Below are 26,360 nucleotides of genomic sequence, written 5' to 3'. Positions count from 1 at the left end.
GTTTGAGTGTGTCGCTCACTGTTCAGCCGCAAATATCTCTATTTAAAAAAGTGTGGTATACCCCAGTAAACAATAACTGTGGTTTTGCCATCCCACGGTAAAAAATCTCTATTATTCAGCTTTTGGTAGTTTTTTCCGTAAAGAAAAACAGTAGTGTCTCCTGACTGTTGTGACACAAAAATATATCTGTTGAAAATAGTCTTGTGTAGGCCCGACATCCCAGTGTGGTCTAGCAGTTCCACGGGTCAAATCGCTGTACTATCCAGTTTTGGGCCGTTGGTATCTAAAAAAAAAGCAGTTTGAGTGTGTCGCTCACTGTTCAGCAACAAATATCTCTATTTAAAAAAGTGTGGTATACCCCAGTAAACAATAACTGTGGTTTTGCCATCTCACGGTAAAAAATCTCTATTATTCAGCTTTTGGTAGTTTTTTCCGTAAAGAAAAACAGTAGTGTCTCTTGACTGTTGTGACACAAAAATATATCTGTTGAAAATAGTCTTGTGTAGGCCCGACATCCCAGTGTGGTTTCGCAGTTCCACGGGTCAAATCGCTGTACTATCCAGTTTTGGGCCTTTGGTATCTAAAAAAAAAAGCAGTTTGAGTGTGTCGCTCACTGTTCAGCCGCAAATATCTCTATTTAAAAAAGTGTGGTATACCCCAGTAAGCAATAACTGTGGTTTTCCTCTTCCACGGTTCTAATCTACTCTTTATTACCCTTTTTCCATTGATAGTGCAAGTGTAAGCTATTTTACTTCATTTACAATGGGCAAGGCGCGTGGCAAGGGACGTGGAAGTGGACGTTCTGGTGATTGTTCGTGCAGAGGACGGGGCCGTGGCCAAGGTGAAAATGTGCCACAACCAACAGCCACATCTTCTCGCTCCCACTTCTTGACCGAATTACTAGGGAAGAACAGAACAACACCAGTATTGAGAACTGATCAGTGTGAACAGATTATTAATTGGATAGCAGATAATACTTCCAGTTACCTGGGCACCACCACCTCCGGTCTGTCTTCCACACGGTCAACTCTTAGTAGCTGTGAGTCTCGACCGCATACTCCTCCTCACCCTGATGCTCCTTCCTCCCACCATGCCGAGTCTCGTCAGACAGCAAGTGATCCCACACTTGGACACTCTGAAGAGCTGTTCACTGGTCCATTTCCATATTTGGGCCCCTCGCCTGATACGCTTGAAGTGGTGGAAGAGGAGATCCCATGTTGCGATGCCCAAATATTTGAACAGCCACGGCCACAGGAAGTCGACGTTGGCAATCTGTCACAAGAGGTGGACGATGACGAGACACAATTGCCAGGAAGTGAGGAGGAGGATCGTGGTGCGCAAGTGGAAGAGTAGGAGGTGTTAGATGATCTAGTAACTGACCCAACGTGAAAGGAGAACATGCAGAGTGAGGCCAGCAGCACACAGGGGGAGGGAGGCAGAGTACCCCAACAGGCACGAAGGAGCAGTGTGGTGGCCACAGACAGAAGGCAGGCAACCGTTCCCCGTAACACCAACACGAGGGACGTTGCCAGTACAAGTGGTAGGTCTTCCAGAGTCTGGAATTTTTTTAAAGACTCTGCTGATAACCTTAAAAAGGCCATATGTTCCACCTGCCATGCCAGCATCAGCAGGGGTGACAAAACTACCAGCCTGACCACCACCAGCATGATCAGGCACATGGCAGCAAAGCACCTGACTTTGTGGGGCGAAACCCAGGGTCCACGACCAGTGTCAGCGGGTGTCACCACTGCTTCTTCCACTGTTGTGCGTGCAATAGAACCCCCTGTTGTGTGTGCAAGGTAATCCCCTGTCCATACTGCATGTAAAGATGCCCCCTCCTCTCAGTCTTCACTTGTTATGGCAGTTTCTCAAGAAACAGCATCAACGTCCACGTCCACGTCCCACCGCAGCGTTCAATTGTCCATATCCCAGACCTTAGAACGAAAGCGGAAATTCACAGCTAACGCCCCACAGGCCACAGTCCTAAATTCGCACATTTCACGACTGCTTGCGTTGGAAATGCTTCCTTTTAGGCTGGTGAAGACGGAATCCTTCCGCAATCTTATGGCGGTGGCCGTCCCTCGGTACTCGGTCCCCAGCCGACACTATTTTGCCCGGTGTGCCATCCCCGCACTACACAAGCACGTGTCCCAAAGCATCTGCCGTGCCCTCAACAACGCAGTTACTGGGAGAGTCCACCTGACAACGGACACGTGGACAAGTGCTTGTAGCCAGGGACGGTACATCTCTCTGACGGCACACTGGGTAAACATAGTGGAAGCCGAGACCCAGTCGGACCTTGGGACGGAACACATCCTCCCCACACCGAGGATTGCGGGCCCTATGTCAGTCAGAGTTGCCCCCACAGTGTACAGCTCCTGCGCATCCTCCTCCTCCTCCTCATGTTCAGCCTCCATCTCAGATATCACCACATCAGTTATAAGCTGGAAGCATTGCAGTACTGCCTCCGCCAAGCGGCAACAGGCTGTGCTGAAACTCATAAGCTTAGGTGATAAACCTCACACTGCTTGTGAGTTGTGGACAGCTGTGAAAGAGCAGGCAGATCTGTGGCTGAGACCGCTGAACCTACATCCCGGCATGGTCGTGTGTGACAATGGCCGTAACCTGGTGGCGGCTCTGAGGCGAGGTGAGATCACACACGTACCATGCCTGGCTCATGTGCTTAATCTCGTGGTTCAGCGGTTTCTTAAATCGTACCCCGAGTTGCCAGATCTGCTCGTGAAAGTACGCCGCCTCTCAGCTCATTTTCGCAAGTCGGCTACAGCTTCCGCCGCCCTTGCTGTGTTGCAGCAGCGTTTGCAGCTTCCGGCACACCGACTGGTGTGTGATGTCCCCACACGTTGGAACTCTACCCTCCACATGTTGCAAAGGATTTGTGAGCGGAAGAGAGCAGTTGTGGAGTACCAGCTGCAACAAGGCCATCGATATTCAGGTCAGACTCCACACATAAGACATCAGGAGTGGTCCTGGATGTCTGACATATGTACCATCCTGACAAACTTTGAGGAGGCCACCAAGATGGTGAGTGACGCCATCATTAGTGTCAGCATCCCACTTGTCTGTCTTTTGCAACGCTCTCTGCAGAGAATTAAAGAGGAGGCATTGCAGCCAGAGTATGATGAGATGGATCAAGAAGCCGTAGCGGGCGATTACACACAGCCCAGCCTCACCTCATCAAAACGTGCATTGGGGGACAATGAGGGAGGGGAGGAGGAGGAGGAGGAAGAACAGGAGCTGCTATCATGCATTGTAGACGGTAGTACCTGTACAAGTGTCATACCGTCGGTTCAGCGTGGGTGGCCTGAGGACAGGGGGGAGGAGGAAGAGGAGGAGGAGGAGGAGAGCATGGTCAGTCGTCATCTTGGTGAGGACACGGAAATCTTGCCCGTTACCAGTCTGGCACGCATGGCTGACTTTATGTTACGCTGCCTTAACCGTGACCCTCGCGTTGTCAAAATGTTGGGTGACAGTCATTACTGGTTGGTGACACTTGTAGACCCCCGCTACAAGGAGAACTTTCACTCTCTTATTCCTGAGGTGGAGAGGTCTACAAAAATGGGGCAGTGCCAGAAGGCCCTTGCTGCAGAACTCTTAAAAAAATTCCCATCTGATCACGCTAGCGGCAGAGGTCAGAGTTCGTTGCCCAACCAAGGCGTACAGGCGAGAGAGATGCAACTCCAATCCAGCAGTGGCAGGGGAACACTGTCAACGTTCTGGGACAGTTTTCTGACACCCGCCCAGCTTACAGGCCCTGAGGCGCGGGGTACTCTCACAAGGAGTGGAAAGTTTCAAAAGATGGTGAGGGAGTACCTTGCCGACCGTACCAGCGTCCTCCGTGATTCCTCTGTGCCTTTTAATTATTGGGTATCCAAGCTGGACACTTGGAATGAACTCGCTCTGTACGCCTTGGAGGTCCTGGCCTGCCCTGCCGCTAGCGTGTTATCGGAGCGTGTTTTTAGTGCCGCTGGGGGAATTATAACTGACCCTTATCAAAATGAACAAGGGCTGGATTGGGCCAGACTTCTCATCACCACCAAATGACAGCAGAGTAACATAAAGTCAAATCCACTGTGTTATTTCGGGAGGTGTATTCACATGCACCGCTTCACACCCACACATGGGTATACGCTTCCTCGTTTTGGCTGTTTTATCTTCTTCTCCTTATCCTCAGCCTCCACCACCACTATACCACCAGGGTGCCAGCATTGCAAGTTCCCCCGTCCTTATTTTTGGCAGCTTTTGCTTGCAAGGCATAAGCAAATACTATGGGACACACACTCCCCAATAATGGGACTTATGTTTGTAATATGCTGTACTGCATGGCTCTTGTAAGGGGTATTGAAAGTTGCTCCGTCCTAATTTTTGGCAGCTTTTGCTTGGAAAGCATAAGCAAATACTATGGGAGACCCACTCCCCAATAATGGGACTTATGTTTGTAATATGCTGTACTGCATGGCTCTTGTAAGGGGCATTGCAAGTTGCTCCATCCTAATTTTTGGCAGCTTTTGCTTGGAAAACATAAGCAAATACTATGGGAGACCCACTCCCCAATAATGGGACTTATGTTTGTAATATGCTGTACTGCATGGCTCTTGTAAGGGGCATTGCAAGTTGCTCCATCCTAATTTTTGGCAGCTTTTGCTTGCAAGGCATAAGCAAATACTATGGGAGACCCACTCCCCAATAATGGGACTTATGTTTGTAATATGCTGTACTGCATGGCTCTTGTAAGGGGCATTGCAAGTTGCTCCGTCCTAATTTTTGGCAGCTTTTGCTTGGAAAACATAAGCAAATACTATGGGAGACCCACTCCCCAATAATGGGATTTATGTTTGTAATATGCTGTACTGCATGGCTCTTGTAAGGGGCATTGCAAGTTGCTCCGTTCTAATTTTTGGCAGCTTTTGCTTGCAAGGCATAAGCAAATACTATGGGAGACCCACTCCCCAATAATGGGACTTATGTTTGTAATATGCTGTACGGCATGGCTCTTGTAAGGGGCATTGCAAGTTGCTCCGTCCTAATTTTTGGCAGCTTTTGCTTGGAAAGCATAAGCAAATATTATGGGAGACCTACTCCCCAATAATGGGACTTATGTTTGTAATATGCTGTACTGCATGGCTCTTGTAAGGGGCATTGCAAGTTGCTCCGTCCTAATTTTTGGCAGCTTTTGCTTGCAAGGCATAAGCAAATACTATGGGACACCCATTCCCCAATAATGGGACTTATGTTTGTAATATGCTGTACTGCATGTGACGCGCCCCCTGGGCCGTGTGTACACGTGTGTGGGATACCCGGTGCCGGGTCTCTGGGGTCTGTAGTCTCCGTGGCGGTGACCCGGTCCCGTGCCTCAGGCTGGTCAAACCAGTAGCAGTCTTTCTTAGGTTTTGAAGTTAATTGTCCGACTGCGCCACCCGTGGATTGCGGTCAGGGAGTACCACCGCTGCGAGGCAGACCACTGAGGCTGGTGTTGTGTGCGCAGCAGAGAATGGGATAACTCCCCACGGGAGGAGTGTAGCCTCAGGGCAGTGAGTGTGGATGATGGGGGTGATGGTGCACGAGCGCAGCAGGAACGACTCAGAGTCTTTGCAGTGCAGTTCAGGGTCTTTACTGATGATTATAAGGAGACCCTCCCGGGAGTACTGGCTAGCATAAGAGGCCTGGTCAGTCTGTGAGCAAACAGGAGTTCCCCTGGCCAGGTGGAGTTGTAGGCCTCCCCGTCTGTCTGCACTCTTCCTGGCTACCTTGCTGAAAGCGGGTAGAAGTAGCCCACGTCCCTGAGTGTACCGTGTAGTGCTCACCTGTATGGCTGGTGACTTCGGGCCTTCTGTTAGCCTCCGCTCCATGACGGCGGTGCTGGTCCCTTCCTTGTGACTGAGCCTCCGGGCTTCTATGGCCAGAGGACCTGAAATCCCCTGCTGGCTGGTTTCTGCTGCTGGACATATAAGTCCTCACAGCCTTGGACTCCTGTGTCCGGTTCCTATTGCCTTCTGCCATGGTGAGCTCTGCTCAGCTTCCAGCCCCTGGTCTTTAGCTCCTAGCTAATACAGAGCTCCTTGCTGTTACTTTCCCTTGCTCTCACTCTGACTCTGACTGTTCTCTGTTCTCTGACTCACTCAACCCCGCCCCAGATCCAGTTTATAAGGGCAGAATTCTCCCCTCCCAGGACTGGGGCAGGAGGATGTTACATGTTTAAGGGATCCTGACCAGGAAACCTCCCACTTGCTCTCCGACGTAATATCTCTATTACTGTGGTGACCAGACCCCTGGGGTGCCACACATGGCTCTTGTAAGGGGCATTGCAGTTCCTCATAATTTTTGGAAAGCCTTCCATTCACTGCTTAGGCCAACAGTGCACAGGAGACCCAGTTGCTATAAATGGAAAAAAAGGTTTAGTTAACGCCCTCTGACCTCCATGTCATTTCCAAGGGGCATTGGAGTGCCTCGAAATTTTTGGTAGGCATTGCACTCACTGTATGCCCTATAACTGTGTAGCCGAACTGCTCCTTTTGTTACAGAAACATATCCTACAAGACATATCTGGTTGACTGGCCTGATATTGATGTGAATGGTCCCTGTTCCTCCTGCTCTTTCTCCTTTGCCACTACCTCATCCATCATTTATCACCTGAAGTTTTGTTTTAACGGGAGTCATAGAACTTGGATAGTAGCAGGAAAACATCCAGCAATCCTCGGAGGAGGTAGGATATGCGCCAAAACGCTGACCACCTCAGGCCTAGCCGCTACTACATACATGCGCTTGCATTACAACAAAACAAAGCAGATGCTAACTTCTATCATCCTCATCATGCTCCTCACCTTGGCACACTCAACTCCCCTGATGGAGAAACCAGGGCCCACCGGAGGAGTCTGATAATCCGGTGGGCTCTGCCAATGCTGCCCTAAAGCAGGCCAGGCTAAGAAAAGTGTGGGAAAGGTTACCGGGACAAATAGGGGTGGCTGGGGACCGAGTATGGACACCCGGCCACCCCCTGGAGGCTGGGGAGCAAGCGGGGACACCCGGCCACCAGGCGGCTGGGGACTGAGTATGGATACCAGGCCGCCAACACAGCCATGGCGTGGTGGCCAGATTCCACCTCCACATGCCTAAAAGGCCCAATTTAAAGTGCAAGCAAGCAAGCAGTATGGTATTGCAGCCTGGGGGTGGGTGGGTGGCAGGCTGCATACTTGCGCTTGCATTGCAAGGAATGGGAGAGGTACAATTGAACACTGCCCTGGGACAAGGACTTGAATGGGGATAGTTGCAAGTCTGCAACGACAGGTGCAAGGTGGGAGGCATCTTCGCATGTACCATGAACAGGGGTTTGGCATGCACACACTACAGCGGAATAGGCTCTCCTTCCCACTAAATGCACTGGGGAGGGCAGAGGTAATGTTTTGGTATACGCGCTTAATCTTATGTATAAGGCACACCAGGACAAATAGGGGCGGCTGTGGACTGAGTATGGATACCTCGCTGCCGAAGCAGCCATGAGGTAGTGGCCAGCTTCGGCCTCCTCCAAACTAAAAGGCCCCATTTCAAGTGCAAGCTAGCAGTATGGAATTGCAGTCTGGGGGTGGGTGGGTGGCAGGCTGCACACTTACACTTGCATTAAAAGAAAACATAGCAGATGCTAACTTCTGTCATCATCATCATGCTCCTCTCCTTGGCACTCTCAACTCCACCGAAGGAGAAGTCAGGGCCCACCGAAGGAGTCTGGTTCTCTGGTGGGCTCGTCCAATGCTGCCTAAAGCAGGCCGGGCTAAGAAAAGTGTGTGGGGGAATGTTCCAAGGAGAAATAGGGGCGGCTGGGGACCGTTTATGGACACCCGGCTGCCCCCAGGCGGCTAGGGACCGTGTGTGGACACCCAGCCGCGGGGCGTCTGGGAACCGAGTATAGACACCCGGCTGCCGGGCGGCTGGGGACTGAGTATGGATTCCAGGCTACCAACACAGCCATGACGTGGTGGCCAGATTCCGCCTCCACATGCCTAAAAGGCCCAATTTCAAGTTCAAGCAAGCAAGCAGTATGGTATTGCAGCCTGGGGGTGGGTGGGTGGCAGGCTGCATACTTGCGCTTGTATTGCAAGGAATGGGGGAGGTACAATTGAACACTGCCCTGGGACTAGAACTTGCAAGGGGATAGTTGCAAGTCTGCATCTTCTGATGCGGCAAGTATCACTTATGATGGGCACACTTTTAGACAGTGACCTGGGAGTCAGAGATGCTTCCAGGGGTCTTCCCCATGCTGTTCCCATGTCTTTTCAGCACTTTATGCATGTGTCACACAGCACATGGCCAGATAAGGTTGTAAAATGTTAAAATGACATTTCCCGGTGAATGCATTTGTCATAGTTGAAAGCAATACAAAAGTGCAAAGACGCATAAAAAGTGCTACTTGTGAACATAGCCGAAGGTGTAGAGGAGTATTTTTTTTTTGGTCATTTATTTTAACTTATACACAAGTCTTTTCCCTGGAAAGGATGTTCCTTAACATATTTCACAGGAAAAAAAGTTTCACTTTCGTTTTTGAACGTTTTATTGTGAGCCCGTAAAAGTGGCTTAATACCTCTGACCACGTTGTTGACAGCAGTGACCTGGGGGTTAGAAATGCTTCCTGAGGCAATCCCCATGCTGTCCCCATGTCATTTGAGCACTGTCACTATCGTTTTGGGCACTTGTTAAGCTTTTAAAAGACTGCCGGGGGTGCCACCGCAAAAATGCTCGAGTCTCCCATAGACTAACATTGAGCTTGTTGCTCGGGTCGAGCACCCGAGTATCACGGCGAGCTTGGCCCGAGCTTCGAGCACCCGAGCATTTTAGTGCTAGCTCAACACTAATTTTGATAGATTGACTTTTTACAAATGCAGAGATGTCAAATATGTGTATTTTTTGATTGTTTTTATTTCTTAATGGGAGAAGAATTGTTATATTTTTTTAATTTTTAAAACATTTTTTTACTGTTCACACTATTTGTTAGTCCCCTTAGAGGACTTGAACCTGCGATCGTCTGATCATTTGTGCTATATACCGCAATACAACAGCATACATGTATGTAGTAAAAATCACTGTCTCCTATGAACGACAGCCATGGACTGGCTTTCACAGGAGTATAACAGCGTATAAATCGAATGAGTGCAATGCGAGAAAAAATCATGAGTCAGTGCTGATCTACAAGTTTTTCCTCAGCTGGAATTGGGCTGAGGAAAAAATTGCAGCATGCTGCGAGTGGCCGCGTATATAGGACAAGACTTGACGATGCAAGTCAATGGGTGTGAGAAAAAAAACGGATGGCACACGGAAAATGCGTATGCCGTCAAATTTTTATGCACACAAATGAACCCAGAAATTGCATCACCCATAGATAGATAGATAGCAACCTGAAAAACACAGAGAAAAATAAAAAGACACTGTCCCTCGTTCACCAATTTATTAAAAAATAAGGGTCCTATGGAGGTTCGACGTAGTCCATTGTTTCCCTCAATGTTCCCCGAGTCACACAGAGGGCAGCGTGACTCGGCGACTCTGATGAGCGCTATTGTTACTGACGTCACTGCTGTTCAGAGCTGCCGTGTCTCGCGGAGCTCAGCATGAGCTAGGAGTGGCTGCTGCTAAAAGCCTATGGAGACTCAGAATGATTCTCCATAGGTTTTTAACAGCAGAATCGGGGAACTTCAAGGAAAGCGCTGGACTACTTCAGACCTGCGTGGGATCCTTATTTTCTAATAAATTGGTGAACAAGGGACAGTGTCTTGTTTTTATTTCTCTCTTTTTATGTTTTTCAGGTATCCATTTGTAGACTACGTCAGATTCCCTGGACTATGTTGGACCTGCTTTTTTTTTTTTTTTAATTTTATATAAAATGATGATCCAGGGAAAGTGTCAGGGATTTTTTATTCAAATGAAGTTTTTTTGTGTATTTTTTTTTTATTAATGGGTTAGTAATAGGGGTGTCTGACAGACAGCAATGATGGGTAATCGAGTATCGATCAGTGCCAAGTATTGCATGGTGCTCTAGTGCTCGGGACCCCGTAAGAAGCTCATTTGAATCTTGTGAGACGAGCGCTGCACTGAAGCGTGGTATTCCTCTGCTGGGAGCACAGGGACTCTTCTGTCAGCCGGACTCTTTGTGAGCTGTAGAAGTCTGGGGAGAGAGACCGTCATCTGGAAAATGCTCGAGTTTCACATTCACTTCCATTATGTTTGCTACTCTAGTCGAGCACGTCCGAGCGTACGAATTGCTCGATTTGAGGACTGAGCACTCTAGCATTACAGTGCTCGATCATCACTAATAGACACCTCTCCATTGCTAACCCCAGGGCTTGAAGCCAGCTGTGATTTTTGGCAAATCACAGCTGACATCAACCCCAAGCTCCATTACCCCAATTCTTCTTCTCGATTGTGCTGGTGCTTTGGCAAAGGTGAAGCACCAGAATTGGCACATCTAATATAATGTGCCACTTCTGGTGCTGTTGCGGGCTGGTATTTTTAGGCTTGGAAGAGACGAATAACAAGGGACCTTTCCACCCTGATAATATCAGCTCGCAGCTGTCTGCTTTACCTTTGCTCGTTTCAAACAATAGGGGGGACACTACATAATTTTTTAAATGTATTTATTTATGTGGCTAAACAAGCCTAAAAACTGTACAATAAACTCCACATGAAAAGCACTAAAGGGTGCAAGTTTACAATATGTAGGGAGGTTATGAAATTATATATTTGCAGAATGCCCATCTAATCTATATATCTATCTATTCTATCTATCTAAGCTATCTTTCTACATATCTAATATCTATCTATTATATATCTAATATATTTCTTTCATTTATCTATGTATATCTTTAAACAAAATAGATTTATTAGTTTTGTAAACTAGATTTAAGTTACATAGAACATTATAGTATGTAAAAGATGATGTTAAAAACTGATTGCTTACGCATGTCATGCTGATGTCATATGGATGCTAGGTGAGAAAAAAAATCGCACCCTCGCATAGCACTTGCATGACATACGGAATGAGATATGCATGATACTTGTCCATGACACTTCACACTTTTCGGGATGAATATCAGAGCGATTTTTAATATGCTGATGTGAGAGAACCCTAAAAGTGAGAATCTGTCAAAATAGTGACACAGTGGAGAGCCCGACTTCATCCAACTCTATTCTTCTTACATCAAATGTCCACAGCTTTAAATACAGCTTTAGAGGATTTTTTTTATTTACATTTCCTAATAATATATATTTAAGAATTTGTTTTTGTTTCCCAAAATTTCAAGAAATTTCCCAGGAAGTGGTAAGTTCTCTTTAAATTTGGAAAACCAAAGATGTTATTCTGTTTAAGCTACATTCAAAAATAAAAATATATTATGCATCTAGCTGTGGGCATAAATCTGGTATGTTGCTAATGTACACATAAGATATCAGTAAGCACTCTCATAAACGGTTGTTCATTTGAATGAATTCTTGAGCAACTGACCGGCGATTAAAAAGTTCATTGAAGTCAGACAACTCTTCTATATAAATGTTCATCTTCTAAATAAATTTCTCCCCAGTGATCATCTGACACTGTCATAAAGTTCCATTGCAGCTTACTCCTGCCTAATGCCCGCAGGTAGCGTTGGTGCTTATGTTTTATAATATATCTGCGCCGCTACCTTATGATGTCACAGTTTACTTGTACATCAGGTCTAAATAGCTGATATCTGAAAGCTATCTGAAAGCCAAACCTGTTTAGCTTTCTGGAAAGCAATGAATGCTACTAGCCAGGGATTTGAAAGAAGCAATAGATTAAGCAATATAATAGACGCAAACCAAAAGAGACAACTTGTTAAATCATAGTGTTAATGTCAAATTTAGTTTGCTTTATTAAATATTGATTTTTGCAATTCAAAGTGAACACAGCTGGTTGTAGGTGCCCTTCTTAAGTTCAGCATAGGATAATATTATATAAACCAATATATAACACAAAGGTTTAAAGCAGGATTTCTCTGTAAAAAAAACAGAAAATCATGACAAGAATTCAAAAGGAGACAATGCGAATCCTTAGAGGTTCTTCTTCCTTTATTAGGAAAGAAGAGAACAGGTGCAGAGTGGCTCACCCTTTATAGAATTTGGTATTACATTGAAAATAATTAATTTATTAATTTGAAAGAACAACTTTCCCTAAATTTTCCTGAGTAGCTTCCTTTTAAAAAGGGATAGTCCTAACTGAAGTTTCATTTTAAATTCAGGTTTATGGCCCACTTTTTAATATTGTACTCCCTCGTATTCAAATGTGTACAGTTAAAAACTAAATAACTTATAGTAGAGTTAGTGAGAATCAGACTTTGCCTATCAGACACTTCAGTAATATGTGGCCACTGGATGGAAGTCCTGAGAGCTGCCTCTTATCTCCCAGCATCTGCTGCTTTTCTTTTAATTAGCTCATCATTGTGGTACATGTGACATCACATCAGGCCCTCTCAAAAAAGTAGAGTCACAGATGCCATCTAGTAGGAGGTGGTTCTCAAGGCTTCCATCAAGTGGACAAAGATGAATGATTTGGTCGAGTCCTGTGAATCGATTTTCACCAACTTTGCTGTGTAGTGTATATAATATATGGTAAATGAATTGTATTTTGTCTATAATAGTTAATCGACTATTTTATTATTTTGTGCTAATCTTATATAGTACGGTATACGAAGCACATAAACCTTGGTTTTTATTTTGATATAGCATTAAGATAGAATTGCACAATTTTTATTATATTTTGAGAAATTATTGTTTTTTTTTACAAAGGCCTAAAATATTATTTTATTAATTCAACAAACTTCGACTATTATACAATCTTGTAATGAATTATGAATACAGTTTCTACAAGCTTATCGAGTTTCAGTAGCCCTTATATTTTTTCTCAACAGATACACCAAAATGAAGACTGCTACCAACATTTACATCTTTAATCTGGCACTGGCTGATGCTCTGGTGACTACCACAATGCCTTTTCAAAGCACTGAATTCTTAATGAACTCTTGGCCATTTGGAGATATTTTATGTAAAATAGTTATATCTATTGACTATTATAATATGTTTACCAGTATATTCACTTTGACCATGATGAGTGTTGACCGATATATTGCAGTGTGCCATCCCGTAAAGGCACTTGATTTCCGCACACCTTTAAAAGCAAAATTCATCAATGTGTGTATCTGGATGCTTTCCTCCTCTGTTGGAATATCTGCTATAGTACTTGGAGGCACCAAAATAAGTGATGGTGAGTTTGTTTCTATATTTGTTTCAATACTCTTGTAAAGATAAATTTTTCTGAGTAGGTTCCCTTCAACAGAAGGAACTCCAGGTACCCCTGTTAGAAGACATATCTTGAATTGACCATTGAAACTGAAGGATAGAAATGCAATTTCAGGAAATATTATTGATATTTATTTACAAATCTTTTATTGTAGGACAATTGTTCTTAATTATGTTTAAGTACCTCCAGTATTTTTAGTAGCTTTGCCATCCAGTCCAGTGGTATGTACTTCTGCTGAATGTCTTGTACTGCTAGGCAAAAATTTAATTTAATAGTACCCTTGAAGTCAAGATATACAATATTCATTAAAGATCTTGTCCCACAAAAAAGTACATTTTAATCAATAGATCTTGGAATAATAAAAAGTTCCGCAATTGAATGTTCTAAAAGATAATCTTATAAATCTGCATCTGCTATATACTGTTATTTGCTGTGTCCGACCATGCCGAGCTCCTCCAGTTCATTGTTGGCACCTAATTATGGCTTCTGTCCAGAGAAGATGGCACAAGTCATTTATGATAAGTGAGTATACAGATGAAACAGCAGGGGCTCGCATCAGCTCCTTTCTGAGACACATTTTCCTGTCTGTTTTATCACAGAAGTAAATGTTTCTGCCATGTTATCAGTCCTATGAGCTCATCATATATCAAGACATTGGAGATCTGGCTGCCCTTTAGCTCATATCACTGACTTGATCTAAGAGGAACTTGGAGGTCTGAGACGCAACATAAATAATCGCTCATGGGATTATAAATGCTATATTTTACCATTACAATAACTTAAATAAATAAACTGACACAACACCAAGATGTTGGAAAATACAGGCCGCGTTCGCAATATTTTATTAAGGGACTATTAAACAAATAAACTAAGACCAATATAATAATAAATAATAAATAACCATTCAGTAAATAGCGGCTCAGTCCTTAATTGACTCAAGCTGCAGCACAAATATTTCAGTTCAACCAATACCACCCAGCCAAAGAGCTGGGTGTAACCTCCCTCTAATAAAATGAGCAACAATTGAATATAAATCAAGCAAGAAGAACTTGGGGGTAGGTGGGCTGGGGATCTTAAGTCTTCAAGGTTAGGAATGCTCTGTCGCTAGTCATCAGGGGGGTTAAATAGGTAAATCCGCTGCCTTCTTTTAGCTGATCCACCAATCCTAGGATTCCTGGATTCTGGCGGGAAAAAAATCACCAGGGGCTCCAGAACTGCCCAGCGACAAGATAACCCTGTTGAATTTTGGTGAGCTAACCCTTAAAAGAACTCACAAACAAAATCATAATTAGTCATGCTACCTTTTAACCCCATAATCAGCCTAGCTGCCTGATAATACCATGTGCATCCTTAGTTTATTACAAGGGGGCTAACATTTCATGAAACACGGAAATGTGTTACCTCAGAAAGCAGCAACCGCGAGTCCCTGCTATGTCTTTTGTATACTCAACTTATCATAAGTGGTTTATGCTTCATCCCCTGGCCAGGAGATGGGGTATGTGCTGACTAGAGATGAGCGTTGTTCTACTCGAACTGTTCGCCAATCTCAAATTCGAGCTGTTTTGGGCGGTGTTCGAGCCGGTCGGCGAACACGAACAATTTGAGAAAAATTCGGCTGTTCGAGGTTATGTTCGATAACTGTTCGTGCACCAAAATCATAACTGGATTTTTTCTCAGTAATGATGAAAATTAATGTTAATACGCAGTTTGAGTGTACAGCGGGGCGGGGGGAGGGGCAGGGGATGGATCTCTGCAGGAACAATGAAGATCTCCATTTTTTTTTCTCTTTCCCGCATTTGCAGTGGGGAGGTGCAATCTGTCAGCCTATCAGCAGCGCACACACGGAGCGAAGTGCTTTTTTTCACACAAGCAAGGGCATGTGTGATTGGCAGTGTATGTCACATGTCCTTGCCCTATAAGACCAAGCCATTTTCCCCGTCGCCACCATTTTCTCACTGCTGCAGCTGCGTGTTAGACGGCACCGCTGTTGCTGTGTGCGCTATACCTTGTTAATTTCAAGCCAATTTTCGCACAAATATACAGATAGCTTGGGAGTAGGGAATAGTTGTGATTGCAGTCCTTTTAAGGACTAGGTTACAGCATTTCCTACGACTTTTATCAGGCAGGTCTGTGCTCTTAAATAGATAGATTGTGGGAGTAAAGACTAATTGTAATTGGAGTCCTTTTCAGGACTAGGTTACATCAGTTCCTATCAGTTTTTGCCAGGCAGGTCTGTGCCAGTGCTGTGCAAGTTTTTTTCACAGCATTTGGCTGAATCTAGCAAAGCTAATCCTTTTTGGCCTATTGCAGAGTGTGTTAGTCAGTGGAGTAGCCTATCTGTGTTGCAAGATATACCACCTGTGTATAGAATACCAATTTTTTTACTGCACCTAGTGAAGTAAAATCTTTTGGGCATAGCATCATTCTATTAGTCCATCTATACTGACCTCCATCAGGTTGCAAACTGAATATAATTTTTTTCTGCATCTAGCTCTGAAAAAATATTTGGGCTTCTAGCGGTGTGTGGGACTTGGTCTATTAGTCCATCTATACTGACCTCCATCAGGTTGCAAATTAAAAATAATTTTTTTCTGCATCTAGCTCTGAAAAAATATTTGGGCTTCTAGCAGTGTGTGGGACTTGGTCTATTAGTCCATCTATACTGACCTCCATCAGGTTGCAAATTAAAAATAATTTTTTTCTGCATCTAGCTCTGAAAAAATATTTGGGCTTCTAGCAGTGTGTGGGACTTGGTCTATTAGTCCATCTATACTGACCTCCATCAGGTTGCAAATTAAAAATAATTTTTTTCTTCATTTATCTCTGAAAAAATATTTGGGCTTCTAGCAGCGTGTGGGACTTGTTCTATTAGTCCATCTATACTGACCTCCATCAGGTTGCAAATTAAAAATAATTTTTTTCTGCATGTAGCTCTGAAAAAATATTTGGGCTTCTAGCAGTGTGTGGGACTTGGTCTATTAGTCCATCTATACTGACCTCCATCAGGTTGCAAATTAAAAATAATTTTTTTCTGCATCTAGCTCTGAAAAAATATTTGGGCTTCTAGCAGTGTGTGGGACTTGGTCTATTAGTCCATCTATACTGACCTCCATCAGGTTGCAAATTGAATAAAAAAATTTTCTGCATCTAGCTCTGAAAAAATATTTGGGCTTCTAGCAGTGTGTGGGACTTGGTCTATTAGTCCATCTATACTGACCTCCATCAGGTTGCAAATTGAATAAAAAAATTTTCTGCATCTAGCTCTGAAAAAATATTTGGGCTTCTAGCGGTGTGTGGGACTTGGTCTATTAGTCCATCTATACTGACCTCCATCAGGTTGCAAATTAAAAATAATTTTTTTCTGCATCTAGCTCTGAAAAAATATTTGGGCTTCTAGCAGTGTGTGGGACTTGGTCTATTAGTCCATCTATACTGACCTCCATCAGGTTGCAAATTAAAAATAATATTTTTCTGCATCTAGCTCTGAAAAAATATTTGGGCTTCTAGCGGTGTGTGGGACTTGGTCTATTCGTCCATCTATACTGACCTCCATCAGGTTGCAAATTAAAAATAATTTTTTTCTGCATCTAGCTCTGAAAAAATATTTGGGCTTCTAGCAGTGTGTGGGACTTGGTCTATTAGTCCATCTATACTGACCTCCATCAGGTTGCAAATTAAAAATAATTTTTTTCTGCATCTAGCTCTGAAAAAATATTTGGGCTTCTAGCAGTGTGTGGGACTTGGTCTATTAGTCCATCTATACTGACCTCCATCAGGTTGCAAATTAAAAATAATTTTTTTCTGCATCTAGCTCTGAAAAAATATTTGGGCTTCTAGCAGTGTGTGGGACTTGGTCTATTAGTCCATCTATACTGACCTCCATCAGGTTGCAAATTAAAAATAATTTTTTTCTTCATTTATCTCTGAAAAAATATTTGGGCTTCTAGCAGCGTGTGGGACTTGTTCTATTAGTCCATCTATACTGACCTCCATCAGGTTGCAAATTAAAAATAATTTTTTTCTGCATCTAGCCCAGCCAATAGTTTTGGCCTAATACCACAGTTTGGCCACTCAGCTCTGCTCGGTTACCATCCATTGTTTTTTTGTGCAAACAACTCCAGAGTTGTGAATTAGTTAACCACCAAAATGAGTGGAAAAAGGCCTGCTGCTGGTGGAAAGGGGAATAGGCGTGTTGGGAAGGGGAAAAAAGGTTGTGTCCGTGGGGTAGGTGCAGAAGAAAGACCATCTTCCAGCCAAACTAAAATGTCTACTTCTTTTAGCGGACAATGTGATAAGATCCCTTTCTTACGGCCACGCCAATTGCTACAAATTCCAGATGAGGCACAAAAACAGCAGGTGCTTCAACGGATATCAAGTGCTCCTTTAAGTGGGCTCTCCTCCACATCAACTTCAACATCACAAATACTCCAGTCCTCAAAGGTGTCACCCAAATCGCACTTGCTTCCTCACAGCACCCAAATCTCCAGCTGCCCGTCTGAGTATGAGGTAGAACAGATGGTTGAGTCTGCAGAGCTGTTTACTCATACTATAGCCTGGGAATCAGAGGTCGACTCCAGCGCTTCTGTGAATCCAGACGAGGAAATGATCTGCACTGATGCCCAGAATCTTTATGAGTCGGATCCAGGACCAGACGCAGAAGGTTCTGACCATAATGTAGACCCTCATTCCCAAACTGTAACTCCTGTTGGTGGAGACAATGAGGAAGACGATGATAAGACTCAAATACCTGATTGGAGCGACAACTTTAGTTTTTTGTCAGGGCAGGAACAGGTTGGCTCTGAGGACGACGGGTGTGATAACGCACAGGGTGATGATGATGAGGTCGGAGATCCCACTTACTGTCAACCCACAGTCAGCCAAGAGATGAGGTCAGCAGAGGAGGTGGAGGAAGATGCTAGTGACAACGAGGTCAGGTTGCGCCTTCCTGGACAGAGACGTAGTACTGGAAGCACGTCAACAACTGCATCCTCAAACACAACTCCGCCTCTCACCACAAGTCGTGGTGGCTCTTCAGGTCGCATGGGTGCTAAGCCTTGCATAGCCTGGGCATTTTTTCAGATCGATAAAGATGACCCAACTCGTGTTATCTGTAACATTTGTCAGCAAAAGCTAAGTAGAGGCCAAAAAATACATAGTTTGAGTACTTCATGCATGAACCGGCACATGGACATGAAGCATAAGTTGCAGTGGGAAGCTCAGTGTGCTACAATGCGGCCTAGCCGGCCGGGCCAATCACCGTCTGCCATATCTTGTGCATCCGCGGCCTCTTCATCCTCTGTGACTGGGGGGACAGCAGTCACACCTGTTTTGGGGCGCAGACCTGCCACCTCTTTACCCGCAACAGCCAGCGTGATTGGCAGGTCATCATTTTCTTTGGAGGTGGTAACACCAGCTGGTGTTGAGCGCTGTCCGACATCGATAGCACCACCTTTGGATCAAGGCAACCTAACATGTCCGCCTGCATCTTCCTCACAGACCGGCAGTTTGCCGGGGACACCCTTATCAACCCCGTCTAAGCACAATAGCCAGCCCTCGGTCCCTCAGATGTGGACAAGTAAAAGACCATTTCCTCCTAGCCATGAGAAAGCTAAGAGGTTGAATTTCACCATCTGCAAGCTCTTGGCTACAGAAATGCTGCCTTTCCGCCTGGTGGACACAGAGGATTTTCGAGACCTTATGTCCGTCGCAGTGCCCCAGTACCAGATGCCCAGTCGGCACTACTTCTCAAAGAAAGGTGTGCCTGCGCTCCACCAGCATGTCGCACACAACATCACCGCTTCTTTGAGAAACTCTGTGTGTGACAGGGTGCATTTGACCACAGACACTTGGACGAGTAGGCATGGACAGGGGCGTTACATGTCGCTGACTGGGCACTGGGTAACTATGGTGACAGCAGGACAAGGGGCTGCTGTCCAAGTCTTGCCGTCCCCACGAGTTGTGCGTCAATCCTCTTTATGTCAAAGTTCCTCCACTGCTTCTGCCTCCTCAACCTCCTCTCGGTCTTCCACCTTCACCCAAAGCCTGTCTGGTCATGCCACAAGCTTTCTAACTGCGCAGAAGGGATCCTGCACACCTCCTTACTATGCTGGCAGTAGGGCTCAACGTCATCAGGCGGTTTTTACATTGAAATGTCTGGGAAATGTGAGTCACACAGCTGAGGAGTTGTGGTCAGCTCTGGAGAACCAATTTCATGAATGGTTGTCTCCACTGGACCTGAAACCAGGGAAGGCCGTGTGCGACAATGCTGCAAACCTGGGTGCGGCCCTTCGCCGGGGCAATGTCACACACGTGCCTTGTATGGCTCACGTGTTGAACCTGGTTGTCCAGCAATTTTTAGCCCACTATCCCAGACTAGATGGCCTTCTGCAGAGGGCACGGTCGCTGTGTGCTCACTTCCGCCGTTCGCATCCCGCAGCTCAGCGACTTACATCTCTACAGAAGTCGTTGGGCCTGCCACTTCACCGGCTAAAATGCGATGTGCCTACCCGGTGGAATTCAACTCTGCACATGTTGCAGCGACTGTGGCAGCACCGACAAGCCCTGGTGCAATACGTTCTGACGTATAGCCTGGGCCAACGAGATTCAGAGGTGGGGCAAATCACGCTGGAGGAGTGGTCTCAGATCAGGAACCTATGCACCCTTCTGCACAGTTTTGAAATGGCGACGAAGATGTTTAGTGGTGATGATGCCATTATCAGCATGACTATTCCGGTGATTTACATGCTGGAGCACATGTTAAACAGAATTCGGAGTCAGGTGGTGGCACAAGAGGATGTGGAGGAAGTAGAGGAGGAGGAGTTGTATGCGGAAGGGCTAACATCTGCAAGGTCCAGACGGTCGGCAGCACCAAGGCGGCAGGCATGTGAGGGTGGGGGAGATGGTTTTACCAGGGCGCATGGTAGCAGCCAAACTAGTGAGGAAGGTGCAGGAGCCCAGGAAGAAGTGGAGGACGAACTGATGGAAGACTCATCAGATGAGGGAGACCTTGATCACATTTCTGTTGTGCGAGGTTGGGGGGAGAGGACAGAGGAAGGAAGCATGATTGTTACCTCGCCACCAACACAACAGGGACTTGGTGCTCCTGGATGCGCAACACACATGAGTGCCTTCTTGCTGCACTACCTGCAACATGACCCTCGAATTGTGAGAATTAGAAATAATCCTGACTACTGGGTTGCCACACTGTTAGATCCCCGGTACAAAAGTAAATTTGCAGAAATTATTCCTGCCATAGAAAGGGATGCACGCATGCAGGAGTATCAGCAGAGACTGTTGCAGAATCTTACATGTGCTTTTCCACAAAATACCAGTGGCGCACGTAGTGAATCTCACAGTTCCAACTTGCCAACCGTGGGACCGTCAAGTGTTCAGCACTCAAACCGTAACAGAACCACAGTATCTGCTGGTAACATCAATTTTGCGGAATCATTTCACCACTTTTTTAGCCCATCCTTTGCAAGGCCACAGGAGACAAGAAGTCTGACACATAGTCAACGCCTAGAGACGATGGTACAGGAGTATCTCCAAGTAAACATTGAAGCCACGACTGTGTCACTGGACCCTTGCTCTTTTTGGGCTTCCAATCTGGATAAATGGCCGGAGCTAGCCACTTACGCCTTGGAGATCTTGTCATGCCCCGCAGCCAGCGTTCTGTCTGAACGTGTGTTCAGCGCTGCTGGTGGTGTGCTGACAGATAAGCGCACGCGGCTCTCCACTGATAATGTAGACAGACTCACGTTCATAAAGATGAACAAATCATGGATCCGAAACGACTTTTCTACCCCTGTGTCATCCTGGGGAGAGTAAAAGCTTGATGATTGGTTAAAATCACCCTACCAACCGTTTTAAGCTTTCAAATTACTAATCATGTTTATCTGTATCTTGACTGGAAAATAATTTGGGCTTTGTAGCAGTGTGCAGCACTGATCCTATTAGGCCATCTATAATAAGCTTCACCAGATTTAAAATTAAAAATAATTTTTAGCTGCATCTAGCCCGGAAAATAATTTTGGGGCTCCGAGATGCGCAAGACACATAAGTGCCTTCTTGCTGCACTACCTGCAGCATGACCCTCATATTGTCAGAATTCGAAGTAATCATGACTACTGGGTTGCCACACTCTTAGATCCCCCAAACTTTTCGATCAACCTTTTCATTTTAATAAAGACCAAAAAAATGGTCATTTTTGAAATTATAAGCATTAGCAGGTTGTTAGAAACTGAAATCAAACAGTTTTCAACTCAAAACTTTATTCTAGGTGATGTTACATTTTCACATAGGACCCCTTGTTCGAAAGGAGCTTCTGAACTCTCTCGTCCATTGAATTTGTCAGGTTTTGGATGGTTTCTGCTTCAATTGTTTTGCATGAGGACAGAATACCCTCCCAGAGCTGTTGCTTAGATGTGAACTGCCTCCCGCCATCATAGACACTCCTTTTAATGATGCTCCAAAGGTTCTGAATGGGGTAGAGGTCAGGGGAGCATGGGGGTCACACCATAAGTTTGTCCCCTTTTATGCCCATATCAGCCAGAGATGCAGATGTTTTATGTGCAGCATGAGATGGTGCATTATCATGCAGAAAAATGATCTTGCTGTGAAATACACGGTTCTTCTTCTTGAACCATGGCAGGAAGTGCTGTTTGAGAAAATCCACATACATTATGGAGTTCATCTTTAGCGCCTTCAGGGATCCTAAAGGGGCCGACAATCTCTCTCCCCATGATTCCAGCCCAAAACATTACTCCACCTCCTCCTTGTTGGCGCTGTAGCCGTGTTTGCGTGGGGTGTCCATCAACCAGCCATCCTCCACTCCATTCATCTGGACCATCGAGCGCTGCACGGCACTCATCCGTGAACAAAACAGTTTTGAAATCAGTCTTCATGTAATGTTTGGCCCACTGGAGCCGTTTCTGCTTGTGTGAAGTGGATAGAGGAGGTCGACAGGATGGCATATGCACAGCTGCAAACCTCTGAAGGACCCTGCATCTTGTTGTTCGGGGGACGTTGGAGGCACAAGCAGCTTCAAAAACTTGTCTGCTGCTATGACAAGGCTTTTTTGCCGCTGCTGTTTCAACCTGACGTAATTGCCTGTAGGAAAGAGTCCTCAATTTGCCCTTATCAGCACGCACACGTGTGTACTGTGAATCAGCTACATACTTCTTGATTGCCAAGACACTTCATCCTGATCATCGCACAATGTTGATTGTAGTCATGCCTTGACCTAAACACTCCACAATTTGTTGCTTCTCAGCAGCCGACACATCCTTTTTCTTTCCCATTTTGGCAGAAAATGTAGGCTGCTTAATAATGTGAGAGAGCCTTCTTAAGTAGTCTTGCCTTTCATTGGACACACCTGCCAAACTAATTAGCACAGGTGTCTGCAATTGCTTACAGTGATATAAAGAGCCCTGACACACATCACCATCAATGAGTTTAACTGACAAACAAACAAATTCTTCCCTTATCACTCCTAAACACTTTTTGCATAATAATTTGGAACGCGGTGTACATGTGCTTTTCCACAAAACACCAGTGGTTCACGTAGTGAATCTTACAGTTCTAACTTGCCAACCGTGGTCTGTATGGAATTGTTCAATAAAGGGCCCAAAATTAAGATAACATAGATGGGAGAGGTCTCTATGAATAGGAATTCCTAAGTATTTGATACCCTGTGAGGGCCAGGCAAAGGGAAAGTTGGACTGGATGGAATCCTATATGGATTTAGGGAGGGAGACATCGAGGGCCTCAGACTTCGCTGCATTGATTTTAAAATTTTACCATGTAACAAAGTGATCTATTTCAGCCATAACAGCAGGGATGGATATATGTGATTGAGTGATATATACTAGGACATCATCAGCAAATAGAGAGCACTTGTACTCGGTGCCTCCCACCTCAATCCACCTAATATTGGGGTTATGGCGAATTGATGAGAGCAGGTGCTCCGTCACTAGGATGTATAAGAGAGGGGACAGAGGACATCCCTGCCTTGTCCCATTGGTGATTGTGAAAGGTGATGAAAATGTTCTGACGCACCCCCTGGGCCTTGGGACACCCGGAGCCGGACCCTTTTTGGTGGATGCTGGTGGTTGTAATCTTCGTGGCGGCGATCCGGTTCCGTGGCTCAGGGCGGTCAAACCAGTGGCGGAACTATTTATGTGGTTTTGATGTTTAAATGTCCGACTACGCCACCCGTGGATTGCGGTCAGAGTGAACCGCCGCTACAGGGCAGACCGCTAAGGCTGGTGTTGTGGGTGCAGCAGAGCGTAGCATAACTCCCCACGGGAGGAGTATAGCCTCAGGGCAGTGTATGCGGAGGATGGGGGTGATGGTGCAGGGCAGCAGCAGTAACGACACGGAGTCAGTGATGCAGTTCAGGGCCTTTACTCACAGTTCTTATTATCCAGACCACGTCTGCAGGTAACGGCTGCCCACGTCGTACTGTGCTCACCAGGTGAGGGGCTCAGACAACTCCCAGATAACTTTGGAGCGCTTCACAGGACCCCCTTTGTGTGTCCTTTGTCTGGCCTTTCTTACCAACACTTCTGTCCGGCTGCCTCGGGCCTCCTCTTGGTAAACTTGGCGCCACTTTCCCTGACCCTATGTGGTGCCTTCCTAGCGGGTGGAGCAAGGGGCTGCGCCACATAAAATGTCAGAGCCTCCGGTTTCTAGCTGAGGGTCGTTTCCTGCCTCCACTAGTTCGGGGACCGGTCTCCCCCTTTGGCCTGACCCCTCCACGCAGGTGGATTCGGGCGTGCGATGGCGACTCGCCCGTCCGCACCCCTGGGATCCCTTCATTCCTCGTTCCTGGAGCCTTCTCCGCTCCTCTTCCTTCCTTCTCCCTCTTGCAGGCCTGGGCCTCTGTTACTAGGCCCGCCTCCGGAGCAGAGCTCATGCAGAGCCCCTGCTCCCTGCCACTTCTGCTCAGACTTCTCTGCACTGAACTAAGATGGTGCCCACCTTTTATACTCCCTTCTCAATGCACCCAGGAACTGCTTCCTCCCTGCTCCTGCACTGCAGGGTTCCCCTTCCTCAGTGTTCCCTCCCCCCACTCCAGCCAGGGACAGGGACTGTCGTGCCCATCTCAGGGGCATATTGGTCGCCCTGCCCCACGGCAATGTGGTGTAATGCATGCAGGTGTCGGGTCCTGATCCACACTCCATCCTTATCTGAGAGTGAGATATCACACCTCTGGGTGAGGTGCAATATGTCTGTAGCAACCGAGCCCTCGGTGCTACAGTTCCATTTATCTTCAGCCTAGGTGACGTATTGTGATACAGGGCCGTGATTTTGGCTATAAAAGGGTCCCCTAGACCCCTACCCCAAGCTTTTTAAGAGAATCATATATGGCGTGCCAGGAGACTCTATGGAATGCTTTCTCAGCATCCAACGAGAGTATCTACTTACAAATTTTTAACTGCATCTAGCCCAGGAAATACTTTGTGCCTAGTAGCAGTGTCTGCTAGTCAGCGGATTATCCCGGCTGTTAAGCAAGCTACACCACCTGTAGTTTGGACACTTAATTTTTTCAAAGGAAATGCTTCGGGACCACGGGATACTTAGTGAAGAGCATCAGGAGGCACCCCAAGGCATAGGGGCTGGGACTGGCACTAGGATGCCTTGCGGTGGACAGCCGAGCTCGATCCTTATAAAAGCTTTTTAACTGCAGCAGCTTTAGTGGACGCTACTGGAGCTGGAATTACGCGGCTGCTGGCATGAGACTTGCCCTCCAATAGATCCTTGTAAATGGATTTAAAGTGTATTCATTCAAATTAGAGGGACAATTTAAATTAAAAAGCTTAGAGCTGCCTCCACCACAGGGGGGCTCTCTCGACCCACCAGCGGACAGGCACCAGTATTGGGAGAGGGGGGCTGGCCGTCAGGGTTCACCGCGGCTCTGGCACAAACCCGGCGACACGGAGGTGGCACGGGCAGGAGCGGACTGGCCGTCTCGGCTTCTCACTTTTTGGATTTTAGAAGGGCATGACATGCCTATATCTGTGTCTCCCCCTCCTTTTACTCCTCCACCTCTTTTCTTTTCGCATGACTATATGTACTTGTCACTTTTCCATGTGTTAGTTGTGTCTTCTGAGCAGTTTGTCAGCTTTTGGACACCTTTGAAGGTGTTTTCTATGTGTTTCTATGTGTTTTTGTTTGCCTGCCATTGGTTTTAACGGTGTTCGAAGGTGTTCGACGAACAGTTCGGCGAACACACGGGTGTTCGACGAACCGAACCGAACTCGAACACTACGGGGGTGGCTCAACACTAGTGCTGACCATGACTTGAGCAGCTCTTATTGGTTGGACACAAACATTACTCAGTACGTAGCAGAGGCAAATTGATAAAATTATCTCAGCATAGAAATTTTTTTCTTAACACATTCAATTGTGAAACTTATTTTTCTAAGATCTATTAATTTAAAATGTACTTTGTGTGTTGGACAACAGCTTTAATGCATATTCTATATATCATGACTTTAAGGGCACTAAACTAACTATTGCATACAACCCCTGACAAAAATTATGGAATCACCGGGCTCGGAGGATGTTCATTCAGTTGTTTAATGTTGTTGAAAAAAAGCAGATCACAGACATGGCACAAAACTAAAGTCATTTCAAATGGCAAATTTAGGGCTTTAAGAAACACTAAAAGAAATCAAGATTAAAAATGTGGTACTCAGTAAGGGTAATTTTTTTCAGACCAGGCAGAGGGAAAAAATTATGGAATCATGAAAAACAAACACACAAAAGAACACTCCAGTACATCACTAGAATTTTGTTGCACCACCTCTGGCTTTAATAACAGCTTGCCGTCTCTGAGGCATGGACTTAATGAGTGACAAACAGTACCCTTTGTAGCGTCGGCGTCCCTGCCTCCTGCTAGGCAGGGACGCCGTTCCCCTCACCTCTCCGCTCCGTGCCCGGCAGCTTCCTCCCGCTCTGCTGGCAGCGCGCGCTGCTTCCCAGCCTCTGTGCTTAGGGCGTGCGCGCTCCCCCTCTCTTAAAGGGGCCGCGCGCGTCGTCTTAA

The 26,360-nt window shown here is 45.9% G+C and overlaps 1 protein-coding gene across 1 annotated transcript in view; it reads left to right on the top strand.

The window, feature by feature from the left end:
• The window catches only part of OPRK1 (opioid receptor kappa 1), a 280,410-nt gene that overhangs the window by 237,541 nt on the left and 16,509 nt on the right, over nucleotides 1-26,360 (top strand). Inside the window, exon 3 of the mRNA XM_073676726.1 lies at nucleotides 12,924-13,276. Coding sequence (XP_073532827.1) covers nucleotides 12,924-13,276 — 353 coding nt within the window. The remainder of the gene's footprint in view (nucleotides 1-12,923; nucleotides 13,277-26,360) is intronic.

Source organism: Phyllobates terribilis, unplaced genomic scaffold (genome assembly GCF_046119375.1).
Source record: "Phyllobates terribilis strain yellow unplaced genomic scaffold, ASM4611937v1 Scaffold_4__5_contigs__length_816908805, whole genome shotgun sequence".
Classification (NCBI taxonomy): domain Eukaryota; kingdom Metazoa; phylum Chordata; class Amphibia; order Anura; family Dendrobatidae; genus Phyllobates; species Phyllobates terribilis.
Note: the sequence above shows the minus strand (reverse complement) of the source record. Positions and strands in the feature narration are given on the sequence as shown.